The 26,086-nt window shown below is 42.9% G+C and overlaps 1 protein-coding gene across 5 annotated transcripts in view; it reads right to left on the bottom strand.

The window, feature by feature from the left end:
• Window positions 1–24,748, bottom strand: part of DRG1 (developmentally regulated GTP binding protein 1) — a 33,431-nt gene extending 8,683 nt beyond the window's left edge. For 2 of the 5 annotated variants that reach the window (XM_036276763.1, XM_036276760.1), the window contains exons 1-10: window positions 24,518–24,748; window positions 23,484–23,607; window positions 22,162–22,337; window positions 14,925–14,994; window positions 13,238–13,407; window positions 10,409–10,539; window positions 8,126–8,293; window positions 7,745–7,867; window positions 4,368–4,906; window positions 3,830–3,940 (exon numbers count right to left, since the gene is read on the bottom strand). In XM_036276763.1, the coding sequence (XP_036132656.1) occupies window positions 4,807–4,906; window positions 7,745–7,867; window positions 8,126–8,293; window positions 10,409–10,539; window positions 13,238–13,407; window positions 14,925–14,994; window positions 22,162–22,337; window positions 23,484–23,607; window positions 24,518–24,559 (1,104 nt within the window). In that variant the 5' untranslated portion in view covers window positions 24,560–24,748 and the 3' untranslated portion in view covers window positions 3,830–3,940; window positions 4,368–4,806. Of the gene's footprint in view, window positions 1–3,829; window positions 3,941–4,367; window positions 4,907–7,744; window positions 7,868–8,125; window positions 8,294–10,408; window positions 10,540–13,237; window positions 13,408–14,924; window positions 14,995–22,161; window positions 22,338–23,483; window positions 23,608–23,926; window positions 24,026–24,517 lie in introns of those variants that run through there. The other 3 variants (XM_036276762.1, XM_036276761.1, XM_036276764.1) reach the window with 3 other exon arrangements.
• Window positions 24,749–26,086: the final 1,338 nt, after the last annotated feature.

Below are 26,086 nucleotides of genomic sequence, written 5' to 3' on the forward strand. Positions count from 1 at the left end.
AATAAGAATAGCACAGTGGATCCCACTATATGGGAGACCATAATCGCCAATGATGCATCAGATAAGGGGTTAATTTCCAAAATATACAGAGTGCTCATACAACTCAACAAAGGGAAGACAAAAAACCCAATTAAAAAATGGGCAGAGGACCTAAACAGACACCTCTCCAAAAAGGACATACAAACAGCCAAGAGACATATGAAGAAATGCTCAACATCACTAATCATCAGAGAGATGCAAATTAAAACAACTATGAGGTATTACCTCATACCTGTCAGAATGGCCGCCATCAACAAATCATCAAACAAGTGTTGGAGGGGGTGTGGAGAAAATGGGACTCTAGTACATTGCTGGTGAAAATGCAAACTGGTGCAGCCACTGTGGAAAACACTATGGTATTACCTCAAAAGTTAAAAATTGAACTGCCATTTGACCCAGTGATCCCACTTCTAGGAATATACCCTAAGAAACCTGAAACACCAATCACAAAGAATATATGTACCCCTATGTTCTTAGCAGCACTATTTACAATAGATAAGATCTGGAAACAACACAAGTGTCCATCAGTAGATTAAAAAGCTGTGGTATGCCCCAGCTGGTTTGGCTCAGCGGTTAGAGCGTCGCCCTGTGGTCCCCAGAGACCCTGATTCGGTTTCCACTAAGGGCACGTACCTCAGTTGCAGTTTGTCCCCGGCCCTGGTTGGGTTGTGCAGGTGGCAACTATTCAATGTGTCCCTTTCACGTCGATGTTTCTCTCTCTCTCTCTCTCCCTCCCACTCTATCTGAACAAAATAACAAAAAATGTCCTTGGGTGAGGATAAAATAAATAAATAAATAAATAAAAAGCTGTGGTACATGTACACAATGGAATACTATGCAGCTGTAAGAAAGATCTCTTATCCTTTGAGATGGCATGGAAGGACCTGGAGAGTATTATGCTAAGCGAAACAAGCCAAGCAGAGAAAGACAAATATCACATGATCTCACTTATTTGTGGAATATAATGAACTAAACAAACTGCTGAACAAAATTAACCCAGAGACATGGAGGTGGGGTACAGACTGGCAAGCCTCAGAGGAGGGGAAGTTCGTGGGGGAAGAGATAAACCACAGAACTTACATGCATATATGCATGACCAATGAACATAAACAACAAAGCTGGGGATGGGGTGGGGGGCGGGGAAGAGGGTGTTAATGGGGGGAAACATCTGTAACAAAAACAAATTAATAAAAAAATTTTTTTTAAATAGCACAGAAGCTAGATGTACAGATTTTAACAAAACTATTTTGGTATTTAGGAGGGAGAGGCTGGAAGAGGAAGCTAATGCAATCTTCCAGGAGCTAAGAGCCTGATACAGGGTAAGAGATGTCCTACATGGAGCAACTCTGGGAAGTTACTAGGCATAAAACAAGTTTAGAAGCAATCAGGGCTGGAAGAATGCAAAATAAAGGTTAAGAGAAGCTAAGGCTGTGGAAGGCCTCCTCAAAGTAATACAGCAGAAGGCCATAGAGAACCTCATGGAAGACCTACCTTTAAGGGATAGGAGAGGAAAGAATAGTACTCCCAGCCCTGGCCAGTTTGGCTCAGCGGTTAGAGCATCAGTCCACGGACCACAGAGTCCCGAGTTTGGTTCCCGCTAAGGGCACGTACCTTGCCCCGGCTGGGATCGTGTGGAAGGCAACTACTTGATGTGTCTCTCTCACATAGATGTTTCTCTCTCCCTCTTCCTCCCTCTCCCTTCCTGCTCTATCTGAAGATAAATGCAAAAATGTCCTCAGGTGAGGATTAAAAAAAAGAATAGTACCTCCCAAAGGAAGCAGTTGAGCAGTCGGAACTTGGGAAGTCAATGGTAATCAATGAAGGGGGGTTCGGCAGGGTGGAGATGGAGAATACAGCCAGGCCTTCAGTCAGAAGATAGCTATTCCTTTATAAGCCAGGCTCTACTAAGATGGAAAGGAAGTCAGGTCCACTGGCCCTTCTTTGTAAATGAAAGAGACAAGCACAATCCAAGAACGATAACTTATAGGACTCTTCAGTAATTCTATTCCCTTTACCCACAACTGATTCAAGAATGAGCATGTGAACAATTTAGGCCATGAGACACAAGGATAACATGGCTGGGCAGCTTCTGGGAAATGGCTTCCCAAAAAGATAAGACACAGCCCTCCTTATTATCCTCTGGCTGCTGATGTAAAGCCTGGGACTGAAGCAGACATTCTGTGACTGTGAGGGGAACCAGTTGCCCAGCAAAGCCAACAGACTATAGTGAACACAGTAGTTAGACAGAAAGAATTTGGATCCTCAATGACATAACAGCTGCCATGAGCTGATCTGAGCTCCAGACAACTTATATGAGAGATCAAATTTCCTTCCATTTCAGTTGGTTAAGTTAGTGTTTGTTGTTAAAATACAGCTAAAAACATTCTGCCCTGGCCAGTTTGGCTCAGCGGTTAGAGCGTCGGCCTGCGGTCCGGAGAGACCCGGGTTCGGTTCCCGCTAAGGGCACGTACTTCGGTTGCAGTTTGTCCCCGGCCCTGGTTGGACGTGCGGTGGCAGCCACTCGATGTGTCCCTTCACGTTGATGTTTCTCTCTCTCTCTCTCCCTCCCACTCTATCTGTACAAAAAAAAAAATGGAAAAATATCCTCGGGTGAGGATAAAAATAAATAAATAAATAAATAAAACATTCTAACTAATTAATGGCACAGGTCAGTGAGTCTGCTTAGCTGTGGTAGAAAAAGATCAGGAAAGAAACAGAATATGTAACAGCACAGGAAATTCATGTGTCACAGCCAAAGGAAAGCCTTTAACTATAGCAATGACCTCCTTGGTAGCCCTACACCAGGCAGCATCCCTGACACAAAATTGTATCACTTTCCCAAAATTCCCAAGTCTGAACCCAAAAGGTAGAGAAAGGAAGGGATGGTAATGCATTCAACCACCAGGGGGCTACTGATGGGGGAAGGGAGGGTACTGAACGATGGAAGCAAGGCCTAATCAAAACACATCCCGAGGCCTTGGATGAACTGTATTTCAACAACCTCCTCTCTCCAACATCCTGGCAGTGCTAAATTCTTGCTCAATGAAAGTGAATTTGGGCAGTAGGATTCCCCCAAAACCCAATATATGTTCTGTCTAAAGAGCAAACCCTGCTGGAAATCACATAGCTCAGAAAGCCCATGTTTCTCTGAAGAGTTAGGCTCTAGATTATGGTGTCTGTCATGAATGCACCAGTGATATCAAGGCCTATATCCTACAAAATGACTAGGATACCAGACATGAGGGGCTTTTCTTCTGGGTTGAGGACAGTGCTAAGCCCAAGCTCCAGAAAAACTATCGGAGGGAAACAACTGTCACCAAGAAAGCAAAAGAAACAAATTCTAGAAAAGGCTGAGCATGTGTATAATCCCATATCTCCACCCTTCACAACCTGCTAGCTCTAGCTCACTTCATCTATAATTAAACTCGATCTTCCTGCAAATCTGTTTCCCTTCCTAATTTTCTCAGGGGCTACCCTTCTCTATCACTGCTGCAATCCATAATGAAATCACCTTTGACTTCTCTTTCTCTGAAGAGCAAGCCAGTCACCAAGTTTAAATTTCTCCTCTGTAACTATATGACCACACCCTCTCTCTGTCCATATTCTCACTAGCCCAGTCCACCACACGAACATTTTTGCCAATTTCCCATTACCAGGGAAATCCCTTCAAAATCCCTTATTCCCAGTCTAAAACCTCTGATTATGCCCTTAGTAGCCTCTCAAGTAGTCCTGACCCCACCTCTCCTAACCTCCCACCTCCACATATAACACAGTATGTGTACACACAAACCTGCTCTGATCACACTGGTTGCCTCACTTGCAATGTTCTGCCTCCATGCCTTCACCCAGGTTATGTGGTTGAAGCCAGGACTGCCACTGGGGTTCAAGCAGAAAGGCTGGGCTACAGGAAAGGAGATACTTAAGTGGTCCACCTGGCAACATGTTCAGCTCAACATTCAGCCCCACATTGATAGACAAATGTGCTCTGACTAGGGCAGGCAAGGAGTCCAGGTAAAGGAAAGGGACCAGTGATTAAGAGTCAATATTCACCAAGTACTTATATGCCAGATACTGTACTAAGCATTTTACCATATCCCTTAATTATAACAATCTCCACTCTAGAAAGGTAAGAGCTATTACTGTCTCCATGTTACATGAGGAAACCAAGTCTTATAGAGGTTAAGTAATTTGTGCAAGGTTCCAGAGCTAATTAAAGGTAAACTTGCAATTCAAACTCCAATGTGCATGGTCAGAGTATTTTACTCAATCACCACACATCCTCCTCTCCCAAATGGGCTAGCCATGCAAGGATTAAGGAGTTAACTTACATCAAGTCCTTCTCTCTCCAGCATCATCTGACCACTTGAAAGGACTGAAGGCGACAGCCAATTAGAAGGGTTTCCCATAATTAAACATCAAATAAGATGTTGCAGTTACATTTTTATCCACTTCACACTCAAGACCAAGTTCCTAGTACCCCTTATTCAGCTGTCTTACTGTAAACACCCATCCACATTTAGTCCATCCCAAAACAAATTCTGACAATAACACGAACTGCACATAGCCAGCTGGCCTACCAGGTCCTTTATGCAGTTCAACATACAAGGTGACACCAAGACAAAGTGAAGTTCCAGTCTGGGTACCTCCATCTCCCTCCCCTGAATCCTGATCCAGTGGCTGCCAAAGCCAGAAGGGACTTGGGGTGGGTTGCCTGGTCATGGGGAAAGCTGCAGTGGTTGGCCCAGCAGATGGGGAAAGGGGAAGGTTTCACTTCTTCACAATCTGAATGACATCCTCGTCCTCCAACGTATGGTCTTTACCCACTTTTTGAGGATTGTGTTTCACAGACAGACCCCAGACCAGAGCGCTGTATGGAAGGGAAAAAAAGAACAGTCAGTATAAATAATCACCCAGCTTCTTCCCTAACTATCTGGGTGCCACCATTCTGCTCAGGTTTACCAATCTACCTCTTAAGAGCCGCAGTCCTGCAACAGCCAAGGACCCCTCTCCCCAGTCAAGAATCACACTCAAAATTCAGAGGCTTTAGCTTCCCCAGTAGTGTGGCATACTGGAGCCTTCACATTCAAAGTAGCAAAGACTTTTAGAACTTGTGTAGTTCCTCTTGTTCCAGAACCAGTTTAAGAAAATCAAAGAGAAAAAATACAAATGAGAAGTGTGATAAGACTAGCTTAAAATTAAGAAAGCATGGATTCTCCCGGCCAGTGTTTCTCAGTAGCTGAGCAGCGACCCATGCACCAGGAGGTCGCCAGCAGTCGAGGCACATGCCAGGGTTGCAGGCTGGATCCCCAGTGAGGGATGTGCAGGAGACACCCAATCAATATTTATCTCTCACCGATGTTTCTCTCTCTCCCCCTCTCCTTTCCTCTCTCTCTAAAAAAATCAATAAAAACATATTAAATAAAGAAAAGGCATGGGTTCATTACAGGGAAATACCCTGAAATAATTCAGATTGGAAATCGATTCTCACAAATACAGTGTCAGTTATAGACTATTAAAGAATACCAGTTTTGCCCAGCCGGTGTGGCTCAGTGGATTGAGTGTGGTCCCATGGACTGAGAGATCCTGGTTCAATTCCCAGTCAGAGCACACGGTGGGCATGCAGGGGGCAGCCGATCAATGTTTCTTTCTCTCTCCCCCTCCCTCTCTCTCTAAAAAAATCAATAAAAACATATTAAAAAAAAAAAAAAAAAAAGAATACCGGGGGAGGGGGAGAATCAGTGGGAGGAAAAGGAGAAACATCTGTAGCAAAAATTAATAAAAAATAAATAAATTTAAAAAAAAGATTGTGCATGCACCATGGGGTCTGTACTTTGAAAGACTGTAGTACAGATAAGCACATAATAAAAGCACATTTAAAGATTAAAAAAAAAGAAGAATACCAGTTTTTATTATTAGGTCTACTGAAACCATCATTAGGTATTGATAAGAAATGTAGGGGAGGAGGGAATCAGTGGGGGGAAAAGGAGAAACATCTGTAACAAAAATAAATAAATTAATTAAATTTAAAAAAAAAGAAAGAAAGAAAGAAATGTAGGACCGTCTGGCCGGTGTGACTCAGTGTTGAGTGTTGACCCATGCACCAAGAGGTCACTGGTTCGATTCCTGGTCAGGACACATGCCCAGGTTGTGGGCCAGGTCCCCAGTGGGGGGCATGCAAGAGGCAGCCAATCATTGTTCACTCTCATCAATTTTTCTGTCTCTTTCTCCCTCTCCCTTCCTCTCTCTCTAAAACCAATAAAGAAAAGAAAAGAAAAGAAAAAGAAAAGAAAAAAAAGAAAAGAAAGGAAGGAAGACATGTAGGACCTCCCTTCCTCAGCCAAACTAGGAAAAGTCTCCCTTCCTATCAAGAAACTAAAACTGGGCCCTGGCCCAGGTAACTCAGTTGGTTAGAGCATCATCCCAATACACCAAGGCTGTGAGTTCATTCAATTCCCAGTCAAGGAACATATATGAATCAACCAATGAATGCATAAATAAGCAGAAAAATAAATCAATGTCTCTCAAATCAATGAATTTAAATATATATATATTATACATATAAAGATAATTTTCATCCATGGGCCTCAAATACTAAAAATATGTAGTACTACTGATGGAAATTGATAAACAAGACACTGAGACCTGCCTCACAGAAGCTAAGAACTATGTACCAATGGGTAGAAAATGGTGGTCAAATCACCCATTATATTGTCTTTGCACCAAAACTTGAATATCTATATTCCAAAAAGAAATCATTAAATAAGATTTCATGTTCTAAAAACAGATAAACAATAGGAATAGACATAATAGTATTAGTAAAACAAATATATACATAAATTTTCAAATTTGCTAAAATTGAACCAAAAGAAAAAACAACCAACACCAAATTAACCAAGTGATCAAAGTAAACATCACCATGAATATGACATATCAACATCATGATTTCTGTGATATGATGCACTGAGGACACATCATTTCTGTGGTATTCTTACCAAAACTGCATCTCACTTAAATCATGAGAGAATACTGGACAAACCCAAAGTGAAGGCTATTCTACAAAATAACTGATCAATACTCTTCAAAAGTATCAAGGTCAGCTAATGTTACTGGGAGACTGAAAGACTAATTTCTGTTCTTGGTGACTGTACTATGGTTATGGGAACTGACAGTGTTAGGAGAAGTAGGGTGAGGGATATAAGGAAATTCTATACTATTTTTTTTCAACTTTTTTGTAGATCTAAAATCAGTTCAAAATAAGATGTTAAAAATAATAAATAAATAATGAGCTGCTCATTGTTAGTACGTTATCATTACTTGTAGGCTCTCTCAGCAGTAAAAAGTATGAGAAAGAGATTAGGGGGCTTTACCATTGGTTAAGGTTTAGAGGAGGACTGTACCCAGTGGAGATCAATATGATGCTTAGCAGGGAGAATTAACATTTGTGTTTGCCAAGAAGATGACCCAACAAAAAAAAGTCAGAGCCCTTTATACTGTAAGCCCTTCTAACCAGAATAGGCTTCCAGAGTTCTACCTGCTCCAATTTCACATGGTTTTAAGAAGACACTATAGAGTTCTAACTAAACAAGCATTTTAGCAGCTGCCCTAAATGACTGATTTCTGTAATGCTATTCTAAGAATTTCTAGTTAGTGGAATCAGCAGCTCACAGGGAAAAGAAGGCATCACATACATACCCGTGATACTTACTATTTAAATTCTTTAATAAGATTTTTGTGAATCTTCATGCAGAAATCCTCCACTGTGGTCCTGGAGTAAGGCAGCACCACTGGGGATGTATAATCTGGCAATTGGCCTTTAGGTTTGGTATAACTAGAACAGAGAGAAAGCAGAGGTTGCCTACTTCTTAGAATGTTTCATGTGATGAATGCAAATCAACCCTGAATCTGAGAACAAATGTACATAACCTTGCAACATGAGAAAAATAGGGCCTTCAATATATCCTAGCAGATGACAGGAATTAATTTATATCTCCAAAAAGACATTATGTTAATGAGCTCCAGAGAATATCATTACAGGACAGTCTGGTTTCATCCCCAAAGCAATATTACCCTATCCACATAGACTTACATCCTCACAAGTTTCAGGTAGTCCCAGATCTTTTCCAACAGGTCATCAAAATTCCAGCGGTGATGAGCAGAGATGGGTACACAGTGAGGTACCTTATAGATGATATCCAATTCCTCAATGGAGATCTGATCAATCTTATTTAACACATAGATACAGGGGATATAAACTCTATAGAAGAGAAATAGGACATTAGTCTGAAGCAGTTGAGAAGACTGTCAGTTTGATTATCAGTACCCAGCACCCCAAATCAGAGACTCTCAAAAGGGATCATAGCCCTGGCCAGTTTGGCTCAGCGGTTAGAGCGTCAGCCTGCGGTCCGGAGAGACCCGGGTTCGGTTCCCGCTAAGGGCACGTACTTCAGTTGCAGTTTGTCCCCGGTCCTGGTTGGTCGTGCGGGTGGCAGCCACTCGATGTGTCCCTTCACGTCGATGTTTCTCTCTCTCTCTCTCTCTCCCTTCCTCTCTCTCCCTCCCATTCTATCTGTACAAAAAATGGAAAAATATCCTCAGGTGAGGATTAAAAAAAAAAAAAAGGGACCATAAAATGCAGATCAACCCCCCCACCCCACACAAAAAAGCTTCTTAGCAAAATAAAAGTAGAACATCCAAAAAGTGAGCTATAGGTAATAAAACCAAGGCCCTAGTTCTGGCCATGCAGCTGAGAGAACATGCTACAGTAAAAACAACACAAGTTTCGAGTCACATAAACTGAACCTACTCGCAGCTCTGTCACTTTCTAGATGTACCCCTGGGCAAGTCTCAGAGTAGATTTCCTACAAAGTTGTTTTAAGAATTTCCCTGGCCTGGCTGGTGTGGCTCAGTGGCTGGGCGCCGACCCATACACCAAGAGGTCGCCGGTTCGATTCCTGGTCAGGGCACATGCCCAGGTTGTGGGCTGAATCCCTAGTGGGGGGCATGCAGGAAGCGGCCAATCAATGTTCTCTCTCATCGATGTTTCTATCTCTCTCTCGCTCTCCCTTCCTCTTGCTCTCAAATCAATAAAGGAAAAAATAAAATAAAAAAAGAAAGAATTTCCCTGGCCAGTTTGGCTCAGCAGTCAAGAGTATAGGCCCACAGACCAAAGAGTCGCAGGTTCGATTCAGGTCAAGGGCACGTAACTCGGATGCGGTTGGTTGGGAACATGCAGGAGGCAACCAATTGATGTTTCTCTCTCAAATCAGTATTTCCCTCTATCTTCTTCCCTTCCTTCCTCCCACTCTATCTGAAGATAAGTGGAAAAATATCCTTGGGTGAGGATTTTTTTCAAAAAATATTTGTAACAATGTAAGTATATTTCTAATAATATATTTCATGATAATTTTTAAATAATAAAAAAATCTTAAACACGACATATGGCAATGTCACAATCCCAATGTCCAATCAATGTAGCAGTTAAGGTTAGTAATAATTAGGCAGGCTACAAATTCTCAGGCTTCAATTGCATCACTTATAAAATGCCTAAAACACTGGCTTTGTTTTCAAAGGAGGAACAAATAAATTCATCCAACAAATAGGAACAAATGAACAGGAAAGCAAATGCCAGGAATAGCCCTGGCCGGTTTGGCTCAGCGGTTAGAGCATCAGCCTGCGGTCCCGAGAGACCCGGGTTCGGTTCCTGCTAAGGGCATGTACCTCGGTTGCAGTTTGTCCCCGGCCCTGGCTGGTTGTGTGGGTGGCAGCCACTCGATGTGTCCTTTTCACGTCGATATTTCTCTCTCTCTCTCTCTCTTCCTCTCTCTCCCTCCCACTCTACCTGAACAAAAAAATGGGTGAGGATAAAATAAATAAATAAATAAACAAATGCCAGGAATAATTTTAACAGTGGTTTCAACTATTACTAAATTTCAAATATTAATAATAGTAATGCTTCATGGTTTCAGCTACATACCCTTAGGCAGAATATAACAGATACAGCCCAGCCTGCTCTGAGTTCTGTAGGATAGCCTATAGGATTTCCCACATAAATTAATTCTTGGAGTGAAGACTGAGAACCTACTCTCTTCAACCATCATATGACACAGAACTTAGGGGACAGCCTAGTTCATAGCAAGTAACTGAAACGGGGAATCTAACAATCATAATCAAATTTCAAAGCAAAGAAAAGATGTTAGAAATCAAGACCAACACTTCATTTTACAGCTAAAGAAACCAAGGTCCATTAATATTTGAGATAGCAGCACAACTAGAGTTAGAATCATATCTGCCATATTCATGATCCAATGCTGTTACCATTAAGAGGCTTCAAATTCAAACTCAGGCACCAGACTGCACAGTTGATCCATACCTGTTTCCTTCCACCACATCAATGAGGTCGTCTGCTGTGGCATCGCTACGCAGAGTCACATCGGCATTATGAATTTTGTATTCAGCCAGAATGCTCTTCACAGTTTCGGCATCCAACTCACTCTGAGGGCACTGAATAGGCACAGAAGATAATGACTGGTCAAAGAGCAAAAAAATCTCCCAAGAGTATCCACTGATGAATCTGGATAACCCTAGCTAAAGTGCAAACTCATTTCTAAAGACTGATAACCTGGATGAAGGTAACTGATTTTTTAATAGGAAATACTTAAAAACTGAAAATCTTTCCAAATTCTAAGAAAGGTGTTATGGGCTAAATTATGTCCCCACAGCCCCCACCCAACTTCTTATGTTGAAGTCCTAGTATCTCAGAATATAACTTTTTGGAGATAGGGTCTTTTTTTTTTTTTTTAATCCTCACCCGAGGACATTTTTCCATTTTTTGTTCAGATAGAGCGGGAGGGAGAGAGGTAGAGAGAGAGAGAGAAACATCGATGTGAAGGGACACATCGAGTGGCTGCCACCCGCACGACCAACCAGGGCCTGGGACAAACTGCATCCGAGGTACGTGCCCTTAGCAGAAACCGAACCCAGGTCTCTCTGTACCGCAGGCCGACGCTCCAACCGCTGAGCCAAACCGGCCAGGGCGGAGATAGGGTCTTAAAGCAGTAATTAAGTTAAATGAAGTCATATGAGTAGGCTCTAATCCAATATGTCTGATGTCCCTACAAGAAAAGATTAGGACACAGACACACATAGAGAAGACTAAGTGAAGACACAGAGAAGACAGCCACCTAGAAGCCAAGGAGGGCTCAGAATAAACCAAGCTTCCTCATACCTTGATCTCAGATATTTAGCCTCCACAATGAACAGAAATAAATTTCTGTTGTTTAAGGCACCTAGTTTATGGTACTTTATTATGGCAGCCTTAGCAAATGAATACAAAAATAATACTGAATACTCAAACTCAAACCTAATGACAGGATAACAGGAAGAATCTTTTGGGCAGGACAGCCTAAACCTATGCCAGTTAAATTGTCTGGACCTCTAGAATGCTAAATGTTGTAGGAAACTCTCAGTCCTCAATTACATGACTTAGAAGCAGCATTTGATAGTATCTGATCACTCCTCCTATCTGAAATACTTTCTTTATTTGGCTTCCAAAATTCCAAACTCTTCTGGTTTTTCTTCTCCTCCTTTGAGAAGTCCTCCTTTGTTGATTCTTCCCATCTCCCAAACTTTAATCATTGTGTGTGGAGGGGGACCCACAGGCTTAATTCTTAAACCTCTTTCCATTTATACTGACTTCCTAGTGATCTCAGATAAACATACGGCTTTAAAGTGGATAACCACCAACTTCATACCTCCAGCCCAGATCATTCCTCAAATGACAGTCTGACAGCAACACTCGGATGTCTAATTGGCATCTCAAAATAAACATATTGATGTTCCCCTTCCCTCTAAACCTATTCTACCCAAAGTCCTACCATTTTAGTAATAAGAGAGAATTTTTTCTAGCTTAGGACAAACACACATACACACACACACAAAACCACAGTCTTCTCTTTCTCTCACACATACAATCCAGGTATAATTCTTATCAGCTACTTTCAAAACCTTTCCACAATCAACTACTTTTCATCTCCTCCCCTTTTACAACCCCGATGTAAGAAGCTTTCACTTCTTTTTTTAAAATTTTTTTAAACTGATTTTTAGGGAGAGAAAGGGAAAGAGAGGAGAGAAACATTGATGTGAGAGAGAAACATTGATCAGTTACCTCCAGCACATGACCCTACTAGGGAATCAAATTTGCAACCAGGGTATGTGCCCTGACCTGGAATCGAACCTGTAACCCTTTGGTGTACGAGACAACGCTCCAACAAATGAGCTACATCGGTCAGGGCTGTAAACTTTCACTTCTTGACTGACTTACTGCAATAACCTTTTAAATGGTTTCTCAGCTTCAGCTCATAATCCATTTCGGTTGGACCTCAACAAACAGCCAGACTGATTCCATTAAAACCTAAATCAAACCACATTCACTTCATAGACTGGAACCCAATCAGCAGTTACCCAACTCCTGCAAAGTGAAGGCATATATGGTCCTATTCTATGACTTCATCTCTTACTATTCTCCTGCTTGCTCACTCTGCTGTTTCTCAAACATGCAAAAGCATGCTCTACCTCAGAGCCATGAATGCTCCCTCTACAAAAAAATGCTCTTCACTAAGATATCCATTTGGTTCACTCCTTCATGTCACCTTAGTGAAGACTTCTCTGATCAACCTACTTAAAACTGCAACCCTCCCACCATAACTCTTCATCCCCTTTCTCTAGTTTACTCTTGTCCTCAGATTCATCATCACCTAATATACTATATTTATTTAATTTTGTCTGCTATTTTCCCCCATTAGGATATAAGGGCAAGGATTTTTGTCTCTTTTGCTTCCTCCTCCACCCACTCCCCAAAGCCTAAAACAATGCTTGGCCCATGGTAGCACTCTATTAATCAGTGTTGAATGAATAAAAACCCGACAATGGTGGCCATCTACTTCATGCAAGCATAAGATTGGTTTATACTCCCATACCAATGCAAAGAGATAACCCAAAAGAGAAAATGAAATGAAGTTGCAAAGGTAAGCCTGAGACTGTTATTCTACTCTTGATTCTTGTCAGTCATTACAAGGTCATTGTGTTACTTCAATTAGCGCTAGAAGTCATCAGGTAATTTCCAAATGCCAAAGTCCTTTAGTTCAATTCATTACACCCCAGTGTCTTTAGCAGCCTGCCCCATAAAAACTTCTCCACTTACAGTGGCTGTAAGATTAATGCCTCCTTTATCCTTCTTCTTAAAGCCAATGTTGGGAGGTTTGCTGTTCAAACGAAGGCCAAAGCCTTCCAATTCATTTTCAATTATCTTCTTATGTCCCAAAGGTTTCAAGACATCCAGAACAATCAGGATCAAGTTACACGTTCGGGCAACTAAAGAATTAAAAAATAAAAATTATACTCAAGCAAAGTTCATTAAAGAATTAACTATAGCCTTGACAGTTTGGCTCAGAAGTTAGAGAATTGGCCCGCAAACCAAAGAGTCGCGGGTTCGATTCCAGTCAAGGCCACATATCTCAGTTGCAGTCCTGTCCCAGGTCCTGGTCGAGGTCATGAGGGAGGCAACAAGCTGACCTGTCTCTCTCACATCAGTTTCTCTCTCTCCCTCTCTCCCTCTATCTTTCTCTCCTTCTCTCCCTCCCTTCCTCCCTCTCTCCCTCCCTCCCTTCCACTCTACCTGAGATAAATGAAAAAATATCCTTGGGTGAGGATTAAAAAAAAAAAGAATTAACTAATACAGCCCAGCCTGTGTGGCTCAGTAGATAAAGTATTGTCCCATAGACTGAGAGGTCCCAGTTCAATTCCTGGTCAGGATACATGCCTGGGTTGCGAGCTCTATCCCCAGTACAGGGCGTGCAAGAGGCAGCTGATCAATATATCTCTTTCACATTGATGTTTCTATCTCTCCTTCCCTTCCTCTTTCTCTAAAAAATCAATAAAAAATTTTTTTTTTTATCCTCACCTGAGGACATTTTTCCATTTTTTGTTCAGACAGAGTGGGAGGGAGAGAGAGGAAGACAGAGAGAGAGAGAAACATCAACGTGATAGGGATGACACATCGAGTGGCTGCCTCCCACACAACCCAACCAGGGCTGGGGACAAACTACAACCGAGGTACATGCCCTTAGTGGGAACTGAACCCGGGTCTCGCTGGACCGCAAGCCAATGCTCTAACCACCGAGCTAAACCAGCCAGGGCAAAAATTATATATTTTTAAAAAGTGTGAAGGTAAGCATCAGAGCAACAGCTGAAGAGTTGACAGTATAGGTGCCAATGGGTAGTGACAGTTAAGGTGAAGAGAGGTAGGGTAGGAGATTGTTGCAATTTATGATTAGCCTTTTATAAGATTTTACTTTTTTTTTTAATGTTTTTTTCTCCCTTTATTGATTTTAGAGAGAGAGAAAGTGAGAGGGAGAGACAGAAACATCGATGAGAGAGAACATCGACTGGCTGTCTCCTGCATGCCCCCCACTAGGGATCAGGCCCACAACCTGGGCATGTGTCCTGACTGGGAATCGAACCAACGACCTCTTGGTGCATGGGTCAACGGTCAACCACTGAGCTACACTGGCCGAACAGATTTTACTTTAAATAAAAAGAAAAAAAAGAAAAGCATGGGTGGTAGTCAGGAAACCTCAGTTCTAGTTCTAAATCTGCCATGAAATGAACACTATGACACTGGACCAAAGCACTTCACTTCTCCTGTCCTTAGTGTTTCTCCTCAAATGAGGATCTGAGGTTCCTTCAAGTTCTGACATTCTATTCTGGTAAGAATTAGATAAAACTATGCCCTTCATTATGTCATTATCTCCAAGCCCACAGTCCCCATCTAAAGGAATAGTACCTGGTAAAGGAATGATATTCCAGGATGATGGCCCTGGACCACTTACCTGCAATGACTTGACGGCCTCTACCTTTCCCATCCTTTGCACCCTCAATGATACCTGGGAGATCCAGGAGCTGCATGATTAAGGATGAGAAGAGGAAATGGAAAAACTGATTATAAATCTGAGCAGATCAAATAGAATGATTTATTTCTGAAGTATCCAAAATTTAGGAGATCCAAATCCAATCTTCCTTATGAGTATGTGAATATTATTTTAACTAAGTATCTTCTAAATGTCAGATTTTTCATATACTTCTTCTAGTTCAAAATGCCTAACAACCCTATGAGATAAGGATATTAGCTGAGGTTCATAAAAGTTAAGTGTTTTACCCAAAGTCATAGTCCTAATAAATCAAGTAAGATTATAACCCACATTTTGGGGGCCAAATCGATTATTCTCCATTAATATCTTTCACTATCACCCCACTTTTCAGAAGCATGTGCCTCCACACAAATTCTTTACTTTAGATAATAGCTAGCTAGATCTTAATATTCACATTTGATACATACTGAGACTTGCAAACCCCCCAAATTCCTCAATGGACAAAATTTCTGTACACATTCTTTTTTTTTTTTTTTTTAATCCTCACCCGAGGACATTTTTCCATTTTTTTGTTCAGATAGAGTGATAGGAAGAGAGAGAGAAACATCGATGCAAAAGGGACACATCGCGTGGCTGCCACCCGCACAACCAACCAGGACCGGGGACAAACTGCAACCAAGGTACGTGCCCTTAGCGGGAACCGAACCTGGGTCTCTCTGGACCGCAGGCCGACGCTCTAACCGCTGAGCCAAACCGGCCAGGCTTTTGTACCCATTCTTAACCAAGCAAGCACATAAGAATCATCTATTCAACCATTAAATCAACCATTAAAAATGCAGATATCTGAGCTCCATCCCTGCAGATTCTGATTTGGAAGGGCCAGAGCAGGGTTCCGATACTGATCTGTAATTCAAAAGGCTCCATGGATGTCTCTAATGTGGGTCCCCAATTGAAAATGACTGCTCAACTGCCTAGAAAATGGAGTAAAGTAAAACTTCATAGAAGTCACTTTGTTATGTACCTAATGATGAGAACATCAAAACCAACTCCGTAACACACGTAATTCAAAATCACATCTCAGCAAAATTATAAACTATCAGTTTTAAGAGTCTGTCAAAACAGTCAAGACAGCGTATGTAAGATCTGATAATACCAGGGTCTACTTTATAGCTAATACGTAATTATCCATATCAATGAACTGGGAACAGAGTTGCACTTACCAAAATACTGTTTAAAACTAACTCTTGCTATAAATATATTTAATCCACAACCTGGGTATGAACCCTGACCAGGAATAGAACCAGCAACCTCTTGGTACATGGGTCGACACTCAACCAGTGAGCCACACTGGCCGGGCCAACCAATGTTTCTTTCATATCTATGCTTCTCTCTCACTCTCAAAATCAATAAACAACCCTGGCCGGTTTGGCTCAGCAGTTAGAGCGTCAGCCTGAAGACCAAAGGGTCCCGGGTTCGGTTCCTACTAAGGTACCTCAGTTGCAGTTTGTCCCCAGACCTGGTTGGAGTTGTGTGGGTGGCAGCCATTCAATGTCTCTCTCTCACGTCGATGTTTCTCGCTCTCTCTTCCCCCATCTCCCTCTCACTCTATCTGAAGATAAATGCAAAAATGTCCTCGGGTGAAGATTAAAAAACAAACAAATAAAAAAATCAATAAACATAAGCCCTGGCCAGTTTCGTTCAGTGGTTAGAGTGTCAGCCTGTGGACCAGAGAGACCCAGGTTCAGTTCCCGCTAAGGGCACGTACCTCGGTTGCAGTTTTTCCCAGGCCCTGGTTGGGGTTGTGGGTGGCAACCAGTCGGTGTGTCTCTCTCACACCAATGTTTCTCTCTCTCTTCCTCCCACCCTCCCCTCCCCGCTCTATCTGCAGATAAATGCAAAAATATCCTCAGGTGAGGATTAAAAAAAAAATCAATAAAGATATCTTTTTAAAAAATAGCCCATGTTTGTCCGGCCGGTGTGGCTCAGTGGTTGAGCCTCGACCCATGCATCAAGAGGTCACCAGTTCGATTTCCAGCCAGGACACATGCCCAGATTGTGGGCCTTACCCCCAGTGGGGGGCATGTGGGAGGCGGCCAATGGATGTTCTTTCTCATCAATGTTTCTCTCTCCCGTTCACTTCCTCTCTCTCTAAAAATCAATAAAGGAAAAACAAATTTTTTTTCAATAGCCCATGTTTTACATATTTGAATTTCATATGGTGACCAACTAAGAGATAGAAAAAAATTTTCTTTAAAACATTAATTTGGGGGGATGGGAAAGAGGGTATCAATGGGAGAAAAGGAGAAACATCTGTAACAAAAACAAATTAATAAAACACTAAATAAATAAATAAACATGAATTTGTAGGATTTCAAGAACTGGATAGCAATCTACTTTATTTTTTTTAATTAATTTCATTTTGTTACAGATGTGTCTCCTTTTTCCCCCACTGATTTCCCCCTCTCCCTCCCTCCCCACCCTGTCCCCAACTTTGTTGTCCATGTCCATTGTTCATGCACACATGCATAGAAGTTCTGTGGTTTATCTCTCTCACCCGATAGTAATCTACTTTAAATTCAAATGCCTTTAGAGGTTAAAGCAGATAACTTAAATTGCAAGTCAATTATATATACAGGACTACAGGAGTCCTAGGAACCCTGGCAAGGTAAAATATAAGCCTCATAATTTTTAAAACACTGTACATTCACTCTTCAGGCCAATCTTAGCCAATGTGATAATTAGTTTTCTTTATAACATCCCTGGTAGCTGGTGGTTTGGTCACTACTTGAACACTTCCAGAAACAGAAATTCATTACCTCAAGAGGTATCTATTCCATTTTCAGATATCTTTACTATTAAAAAGATCTTCCTAACAAAAAATAGAAACTTCCCCCCCTTATAATTCTTAAGTGGTTCTAATTTTGTACTCCTCCTCCACCAAGTCACATATAATGAGTCCTCTAACCCAAAACACCCATTCAAAAAACATTTCAGGCCCTGGCCGGTTTGGCTCAGCAGTTGGAGCGTCTGCCAGCGGACCAGAGAGTCCCACGTTCGGTTCCAGCTAAGGGCACGTATCTCAGTTGCAGTTTGTCCCCGGCCCCGGTTGGGTCATGCGGGTGGCAACTACTCGATGTGTCACTTTCACGTCGATGTTTCTCTCTCTCTTCCTCCCTCCCTCCCTCCCACAGTCTGAAAATAAATGCAAAAATGTCCTTGGGTGAGAATTTTAAAAAAAGAAAAAAATTTCAGGCTCTGGCTGAGTAGCTCAGTTGGTTAGAGCGTCATCCCAATATGCCAAGGTTGTGGGTTCAATCTCCAGTCAGGGCACATACAAGCAACCAATGAATGTATGTGTAAGTGGGACAACAGATCAATGTTTCTCTCTCTCTCAAGTCAGTCAACAATTAATCTTAAAAAAATTTGAGGGCAGTCATCTTAATCAAGTTAAACACACCTACTAGCATTCTTACTTAACTTGGTTTCTGAAGAAAGTCAGAATGGTAGGAAAAACAGAAGTAAAGGACACTAGTGGAAAAGAAAGCACCATGTGCCCTGGCCGGTTTGGCTCAGCGGTTGGAGCGTTGGTCTGCGGTCCGGAGAGACCTGGGTTCGGTTCCCGCTGAGGGCATGTACCTCGGTTGCAGTTTGTCCCCGGCCCTGGTTGGTTGTGTGGGTGGCAACCACTCAATGTGTCCCTTTCACGTCGATGTTTCTCTCTCTCTCTTCCTCTCTCTCCCTCCCATTCTATCTGAACAAGAAATGGAAAAGTGTCCTCGGGTGAGGATATTAAAAAAAAAAAAGAAAGCACCATGCAAAAAAAAAAAAAAAAAATACTAAAAGGTCAGAGACTGAAATGTGGGAAAGAAAAGAGAGAGACTAAGTAGCTCCTCATTCTGATATACTTAGAAGTACTGAGAAAGTGTCACGAGCATCCCATCAGCAAAGAGGTTATTCTCTGAGCTGCCCAAGTTATAACTAGTCAACTAGACACTGAAACCAGACAGAATCAAGCAGTGGTCCAGATATGCCTAAGCATCAGCATTTTAATTATATATATATTTGGACATGGAGTCCCAGAAATACAGTCTCTGCACAGGTACCTAACCATCAGGGAAGAAAAGCCATCGAAAACTATACCAGAGCACTGGTGCCTTCCTACTTCAGATTCTATAATAAAGAAGCACGAGCCCGGCTGGTGTGGCTCAGTGGTTGAGGGTCGACCTATGCACCAAGAGGTCGGTCGCTAGTTCAATTCCCGGTCAGGGCACATGCCCAGGTTGTGGACCAAATCCCCAGTGGGGCGGCATGCAGAAAAATTGATGTTTTTTTCTCATCAATCTTTCTCTCTCTTTAAAAGAAAGAAAAAAAAAGTTTTAAAAAGAAGAAGCATGAATAATACACCTCACAACTCACTGTGTAGCTCAGCAAGAGGAAAAACAAATGCCTACACTAGTAATTCCCAAATGATGCGCTCAGGCACCCTGGGGCTCCACAGAAGACTTAGAGGTGCCATGGGATATTGCACACTTTCAAGAGCAACAGCAATTCTTGATATCTGTCAGGCACTAAGGGAAATGTTAACTCTAGGTAGCTCACGATTTCAACATGAAATCTTAATACATTGCTTTCAATTATGTCAGAACCAAATTTTTAAGAAGCTGGATTTTTCAGTGGTTGCTATGGTAACAAGCACCACACAAAAAAATCAATGTGGAAAGGAAACAAATGTGTCAGTATCCAATATGATTCCAAGGTGTTTTGTTTTTTTATCTTCACCCGAGGATATTTTTCTATTTATCTTCAGATAGAGTGTGTGTGTGTAGGGGGAAACATCAATGTGAAAGAGACACATCAATTGATTGCCTCCCGCACAACCCCAACCAGTGCTGGGGATGAACCGCAACCAAGGTATGTGCCCTGGACGGGAATCAAACCCGAGATTCTTTGGTCCGCAGGTCGACACTCTAACCACTGAGAAAACCAGCCAGGGCCCAATATGATTCCAAAGTTTAGAAGTTAAGTGGAACACAACAGTGTACATATCCCATTAGTAAATAACTGCCTGTAAGGACATAAGTATTTAAGGTTTTTGGCCTGGGGCACCATTAAAAATTACTGGACAAGCCCTGGCCAGTTTGGCTCAGCGGTTAGAGCGTTGGCCTGCGGTCCGGAGAGACCTGGGTTCGGTTCCCGCTAAGGGCACGTACTTCGGTTTCAGTTTGTCCCCGGCCCTGGTTGGTCATGCGGGTGGCAACCACTCGATGTGTCCCTTCACATCGATGTTTCTCTCTCTCTCTCCCTCCCACTCTATCTGTACAAAAAATGGAAAAATATCCTCGGGTGAGGATAAAAAAAAATTACTGGACAAGGTGTCATGAAATAACTGCTGATTCACAAGAGTGCTGTTTAATAAGAACATTTGGGAACCTTTAGCCTAGATTCAGATATCATGGAATTCAGAACATTACCTTGTTAGTGCAGCCAACAAGAATATGTCCCATTATATTTAACATACACCTTCTTTCATACCCAAAAGGACGCCTTATTTGGGAGCCTTAAAGCTATCATCTAAGAACTTCTCAGGACATCAACCAACCTCATTAGGCCTTATAGGCAAGAGTTATCTTCTTTTTTTTCATCCTCACCCGAGGACATCTTTCCATTTTTTGTTCAGATAGAGTGGGAGGGAGAGAAAGGAAGAGAGAGAGAGAGAAACATCGACCTGAAAGGGACACATCGAGTGGCTGCCACCCGCACGACCAACCAGGGCCGGGGACAAACTGCAAACGAGGTATGCGCCCTTAGCGGGAACCGAACCCGGGTCTCTCTGTACCGCAGGCCGACGCTCTAACCGCTGAGCCAAACCGGCCAGGGCAAGAGTTATCTTCTAAAAGGGCCTGATCATATTATTTATTCAAAGTTTCTAATGGGCCCTGGCCAGTTTGGCTCAGCAGTTAGAGCGTCGGCCCGCGGACCAGAGAGGCCTGGGTTTGGTTCCCACTAAGGGCACGTACCTAAGTTGCAGTTTGTTCCCGGCCCTGGTTGGGGTCGTGTGGGTGGTGACCACTCAATGTGTCTCTCTCGCATCTATGTTTCTCTCTCTCTCTCTCTTCCTCCCTCTCTCCCTCCTGCTCTATCGGAAGATAAATGCAAAAATGTCCTCGGGTGAGAATTAAAGGGAAAAAAAGTTTCTAATGGCCTGGGCAGTGTGGCTCAGTGGCTGAGTATCAACTCATGCAACAAAAGGTCGCCAGTTCGATTTCCGGTCAGGGTATATGCCCAGGTTGTGGGCCAGATCCCCAGTGGGGGGCATGTAGGAATCGGCCAATTGATGTTCTCTCTCATTTCTCCCTACCTCTCCCTTTATCTCTCTCTAAAAATCAATAAAGAAAACATTTTTTTAAAGTTTCTAACGGCTCCTACTTATGTACAAGATAAAATTCAACTTCTTTAGTAGGCACACAAGGCCCTTCACAATTCAGCTCTAATCTACCTTTCCAGATTCAGTTACTAACACTCCCTGTCCCACACCTAAGCTTGCACCACAGTAGTCTGTTCACCATTACGGCTCTCTGAAACAGCCCTTTACCTTTTCTGGTTGGTACAATGCTATTTGAACTTCAAGACCCACATCCAATGTCACTTTCCACATGAGACTTTTTTTTTTTTGTCTAACCAGACCTTTCCCCACCTCCAATCCTTAGATGAGAAAGTAGTCCCTTCTTTTTCTGTGTTTTCACAGACACTATCCCACTATAGTACTGTCTCCCCTGCTAGACAATGAAGGCCTGGTAGAGCTAAGATCAAGTCTGGCCTATGGAGAGCTCCCAAAAACTGCTTTTTATTTATTTATTTTTTAATTATTTTTTGTTATTGTTGTTAATCCTCACCTGAGGATATTTTTTCCATTGATTTTTAGAGTGGAAGGGGGAGCAGAGAGAGAGAGAGACACACACACACATCTATGTGAGAGAGACACATCGATTGGCTGCCTCCTGCATTCATCCCGACTGGGGCCACAGATCGAACTGGCAACCCAGATACGTGCCCTAGACCTATAATCAAACCTTTGACCCTTCAGTGCACGAGTCAACGCTCTAACCATTAAGTCACACAGGCCATGTCCCAATAAGTGCTTTTTAAATAAATGAAAGAATGGATTTCTTCCCTTCCTTGGCCTGCAGAACCAACTCACCTGGATCTTGGCACCTTTGTATCTGATGACACCAGGCACAGTGGTCAGAGTGGTGAACTCATAGGCAGCCACCTCAGAATATACCCCTGCCAGGTTACTGAGCAGTGTTGACTTCCCCACAGATGGAAAACCCACAAACCCAATTCGAGCATCACCTGTCTTGGCCACGTCAAAACCTAAAACATCAATAAATATCAAAAAGAGGAAGAAAGTTATTCCTGAGTGTTGAGACTCATATGATTCCTTTCACATTCTGGCTACTTATCTCTCTAGGACCTATTTCTGCAATTTTTTAGCTTACCTCTACAGAACTTAAGCATGCAAAATCCCCCTATAGCAATTCACAATGTTTAATGGACTGTCTGGGTTTTCTTCTTTTTACAATGGCTGCAAACAGGTTCAAAGACAAACCTTTGGTCCTAACCTTATCTCTCTTAGCTTCAACTTATTCTTCCTACCTTTGTCTCCCTTTGCACCCATTTCCTTATTTTTTTATCTTGTTGACTGTGTATGTATTTACATATTTCTGTAAGTTGAAACAAATCTATCAATACAACATGTACATAAATAAAACCCTAGTTCACTTAAACAATATTCATTTGCCTTTGAAACCAGCAAAATAAACACAACTCAAGAATTTAGGCTTAGAGCCCTGGCCGGTTTGGTTCAGCGGTTAGAGCGTCGGCCTGCAGACCAGAGTCGTGTGTTCGATTCCAGTCAAGGGCACGTACCTTGGTTCTGGTTCAGTCCCCTACTCTGGTCAGGGTCATGCAGGAGGCAACCAACTGATGTGTCTCTCTCACATCAATGTTTCTCTCTCTCTCTCCCTCTCTCAGGGTCATGCAGGAAGCCACCAACTGATGTGTCTCTCTCACATCAATGTTTCTCTCTCTCTCTCTCCCCCTCTTTCCCTACCTCCATCTCTCCCTCCCACTCTATGTGAAGATAAATGAAAAAACAATGTCCTCGGGTGAGGATTAAAAAAAAAACCCAAAGAATTCAGGCTTAGAAAATATAAATCTACTTTGATAGAAATTTTAAAATTATTTTAAAACCACATGCCTGTATTATTTTGATTAAAATTACACTAGAGAAAAGCAATGTTTAAAAAAAAACACAAACTGCCTGGCTAGTGTGGCTCTGTGGTTGAGCATCCACTCATGCACCAAAAAGTCAGTTCGATTACCAGTCAGGGCACATGCCCAGGTTTGTGGGCCAAATCCCCAGTAGGGGGCATGCAGGAGGTAGCCAATCAATGTTCTCTCTCATCGATGTTTCTATCTCTCTAAAATCACTAAAGAAAAAAAAAGAAAAACACAAACCTTCTCCTGGCCCACCACCACCACCACCTTTTGGAGTAATGAGTTCTCTGCGAAGCTTAGCAAGGCGAGCCTTAAGCAGCCCTAGGTGGTGAGCAGTGGCCTTGTTCTTTTGAGTCCGAGCCATCTATAAAGGGAAGATTCATAGTCATAAATTAGAAGCAGTTCCTACAGGGTAAAATATCCAGAATGAATGTTCCCCCAGCTCTGACAGAATGTTGTTATTTTTTCCCCCAAGGCCCCTCTAACATCAGTATACCCATACCCATTTTAGTCAGACTTTGAAAAGGGTAAAATCCATTCTGTCCATCACCCAGCCCATTCCCCTCATTGCTGAGCAACAACTGAGGTCCATAGGGAAGAGACAAGACCAAGGTCATTACGACAATTAGCGTCCACAGATTAGACTAAAACTCATCTGCTGATTCCTCTTCTACAGCTTGTACCTGGTATGCCCCATATGACAAACACAAAGGCACCTCTTTGCCAAACTGAAAAAGCTCTGAGCGCTTCAAGCAGTAGCCAATTCCAGTAGAATCAACAGCTACCACAGATGTCAATCTACTTCCAGATCCTATTCCCGGGAAAAGCAGTCATCAAAGTAGAGACTGGGGTGGGGTTTGGAGGATGATAAGGAAAGATACTGAAGTACTCGAGCAGTCAGGGGTGGAGTAAGGAAACGGGATTCGATGTTGCTCACCAAAATAAAAGGAAGAAAAAACTGAGAGAGAGAATGTTCGGCCAGAAGCTGAACAAGGAGATACCAACCAAGGTGCGGGGGTGTGGAACCGCGGGCCCCGGAGGAAGGGTTTGGGGTACGCGGGCCCTGTCTGAGGGGAGTCGGAGAACCCAGACCTGGGCATAGGGGCGTCGGGGGACGAGGATCCGGGCTGAGGGGAATCGAGAGACGCGGGCCCGGGCTGAGGGGAGTCAAATGCCGGCCGGGTCCTGACGCGGCTGAAGAGAGTTAGGCAGTAGCGACATCGCCGAAAAAAGAACACTCGAACGGAGAGTGAAGCGCCAGTTGCGCCCATTACCTCGGCTTCGATCTCCGCAATCTTGGCTAAGGTGCTGCTCATGGTGGCGAGTCGCGGGGGGCGCAGCGACCTCCACTCTTTACTACCTCAGCTCACACACCCGCCACAGACCTGCCACAGCCACCAGGCACTACACTGCGCAAGCGCGGTACTTCCTAGTTCTCGCGAGAGAGCTCCGCTCGAGGTTCACCGCGAGATCTATTGCGTTGAGTAGTCACCTCTCCCTCAGCCAACCCCGCCCCGTCCCGCGAGCCAGCACGGTGTCATAGAGCCCGCGGGAGCTGGGGCCAGAGAGGCCGCCCCAGCCCGTATCTCCCAGAGCGCGCTGAGGGTCGCGCGCCCCTCCGCCCCGCCCCGCCCCGCCCGACCTGCGCCCAGGGCCCGGCCCTCGGTGTATGTGGTCTGCCCTTCAGTACAGCGGTCTGGACATGCATCCCTCAGACCCTTGGCGTCCGTGAAAAGTGCACTCAAGCCCTCCTCCCCTGTTCCTCGCCAGCACATTACGGGTCCTGGAGCCCATTTTATGCTGGGGAGATACGCCGGCCAACTCCTCGGGCCCCCGGGTTGATGATGTACAGACCAATCTTCAACCTGTCTCGCCCTCTTGGAAAAAAGAAAAGGCTCCTCTTTCATCACTCACTACTATATTTAGGTATCTGTTTTGTTTATCCCAACCCCGAGTAGAATGCATGGCACATGGTAAACCCACAATAAATGCATAATTAAATGGATAATTCCCAGAAACCTGTACTTGCAACATAGTTTGTAATACTGAGAATTTTAAACTATGTTTACACCCATCAGTAGGGAAACAGATAAGTAATGGTCCCTCTATGCTGTGATATACTATTTCAGCCATTAAAATGTACATTTGTGTGGTCTGACTGAATGGATGTCCTGGTTATATTATTAAAAAAAAAAAAAACTGCACCCATATTGTGATCCCATTTATGTTATTTTTTAAATTAGATATTTATATAGGTGTACATGTATGAAAGCGCATGTTTAAAGGTCTGAATAAAAGCATACACTCTCAACTTCTTACAGTGGCATGGGATGTAAGGAAAGGGAAAAAGCCTTTCACTTGTTAATCCACATATTTGTGTTGTTGGAATTTTTTAAAAGCTGAACGTGTCCATGTAATATTTGTGTAATAATAAAATTAAAAATTTCAAAACACTCCTCTTCCTCAAGTGTCTTGTGAAGAGGAAGTCAGGCTGTCCAGGAGCTGTGTGCTGGTTTTGAAATCTGCTTCCTGTGGGATCAATGAATTCTTGTTGATAGATTGATTGATCCATTGGGAGTGGCAGGCCCAGCTTAACCCACATGGCTGGCCTCCATTCAGCCCCGGGAGGGAAGTTTATTTGTTTAAATTTGTAAGTAAGAACAATTTCAACTTGCCAGAGAAAGAAAGGAGGTTTTATTGGGCATAAAGGAAGGAATGGAGAAAGGAAAGCTTTTACACAAGATCCCCAAAGGGTCCAGAGTTTTGTTCTTCTTTTCTTTAACCTCAGCCCTTTCATAAATAAATTAAGGGGTGATGAGGTAATTAGATCCCGCACCATCAGT

This window comes from Molossus molossus, unplaced genomic scaffold (assembly GCF_014108415.1).
Source record: "Molossus molossus isolate mMolMol1 unplaced genomic scaffold, mMolMol1.p scaffold_m16_p_22, whole genome shotgun sequence".
NCBI lineage: Eukaryota > Metazoa > Chordata > Mammalia > Chiroptera > Molossidae > Molossus > Molossus molossus.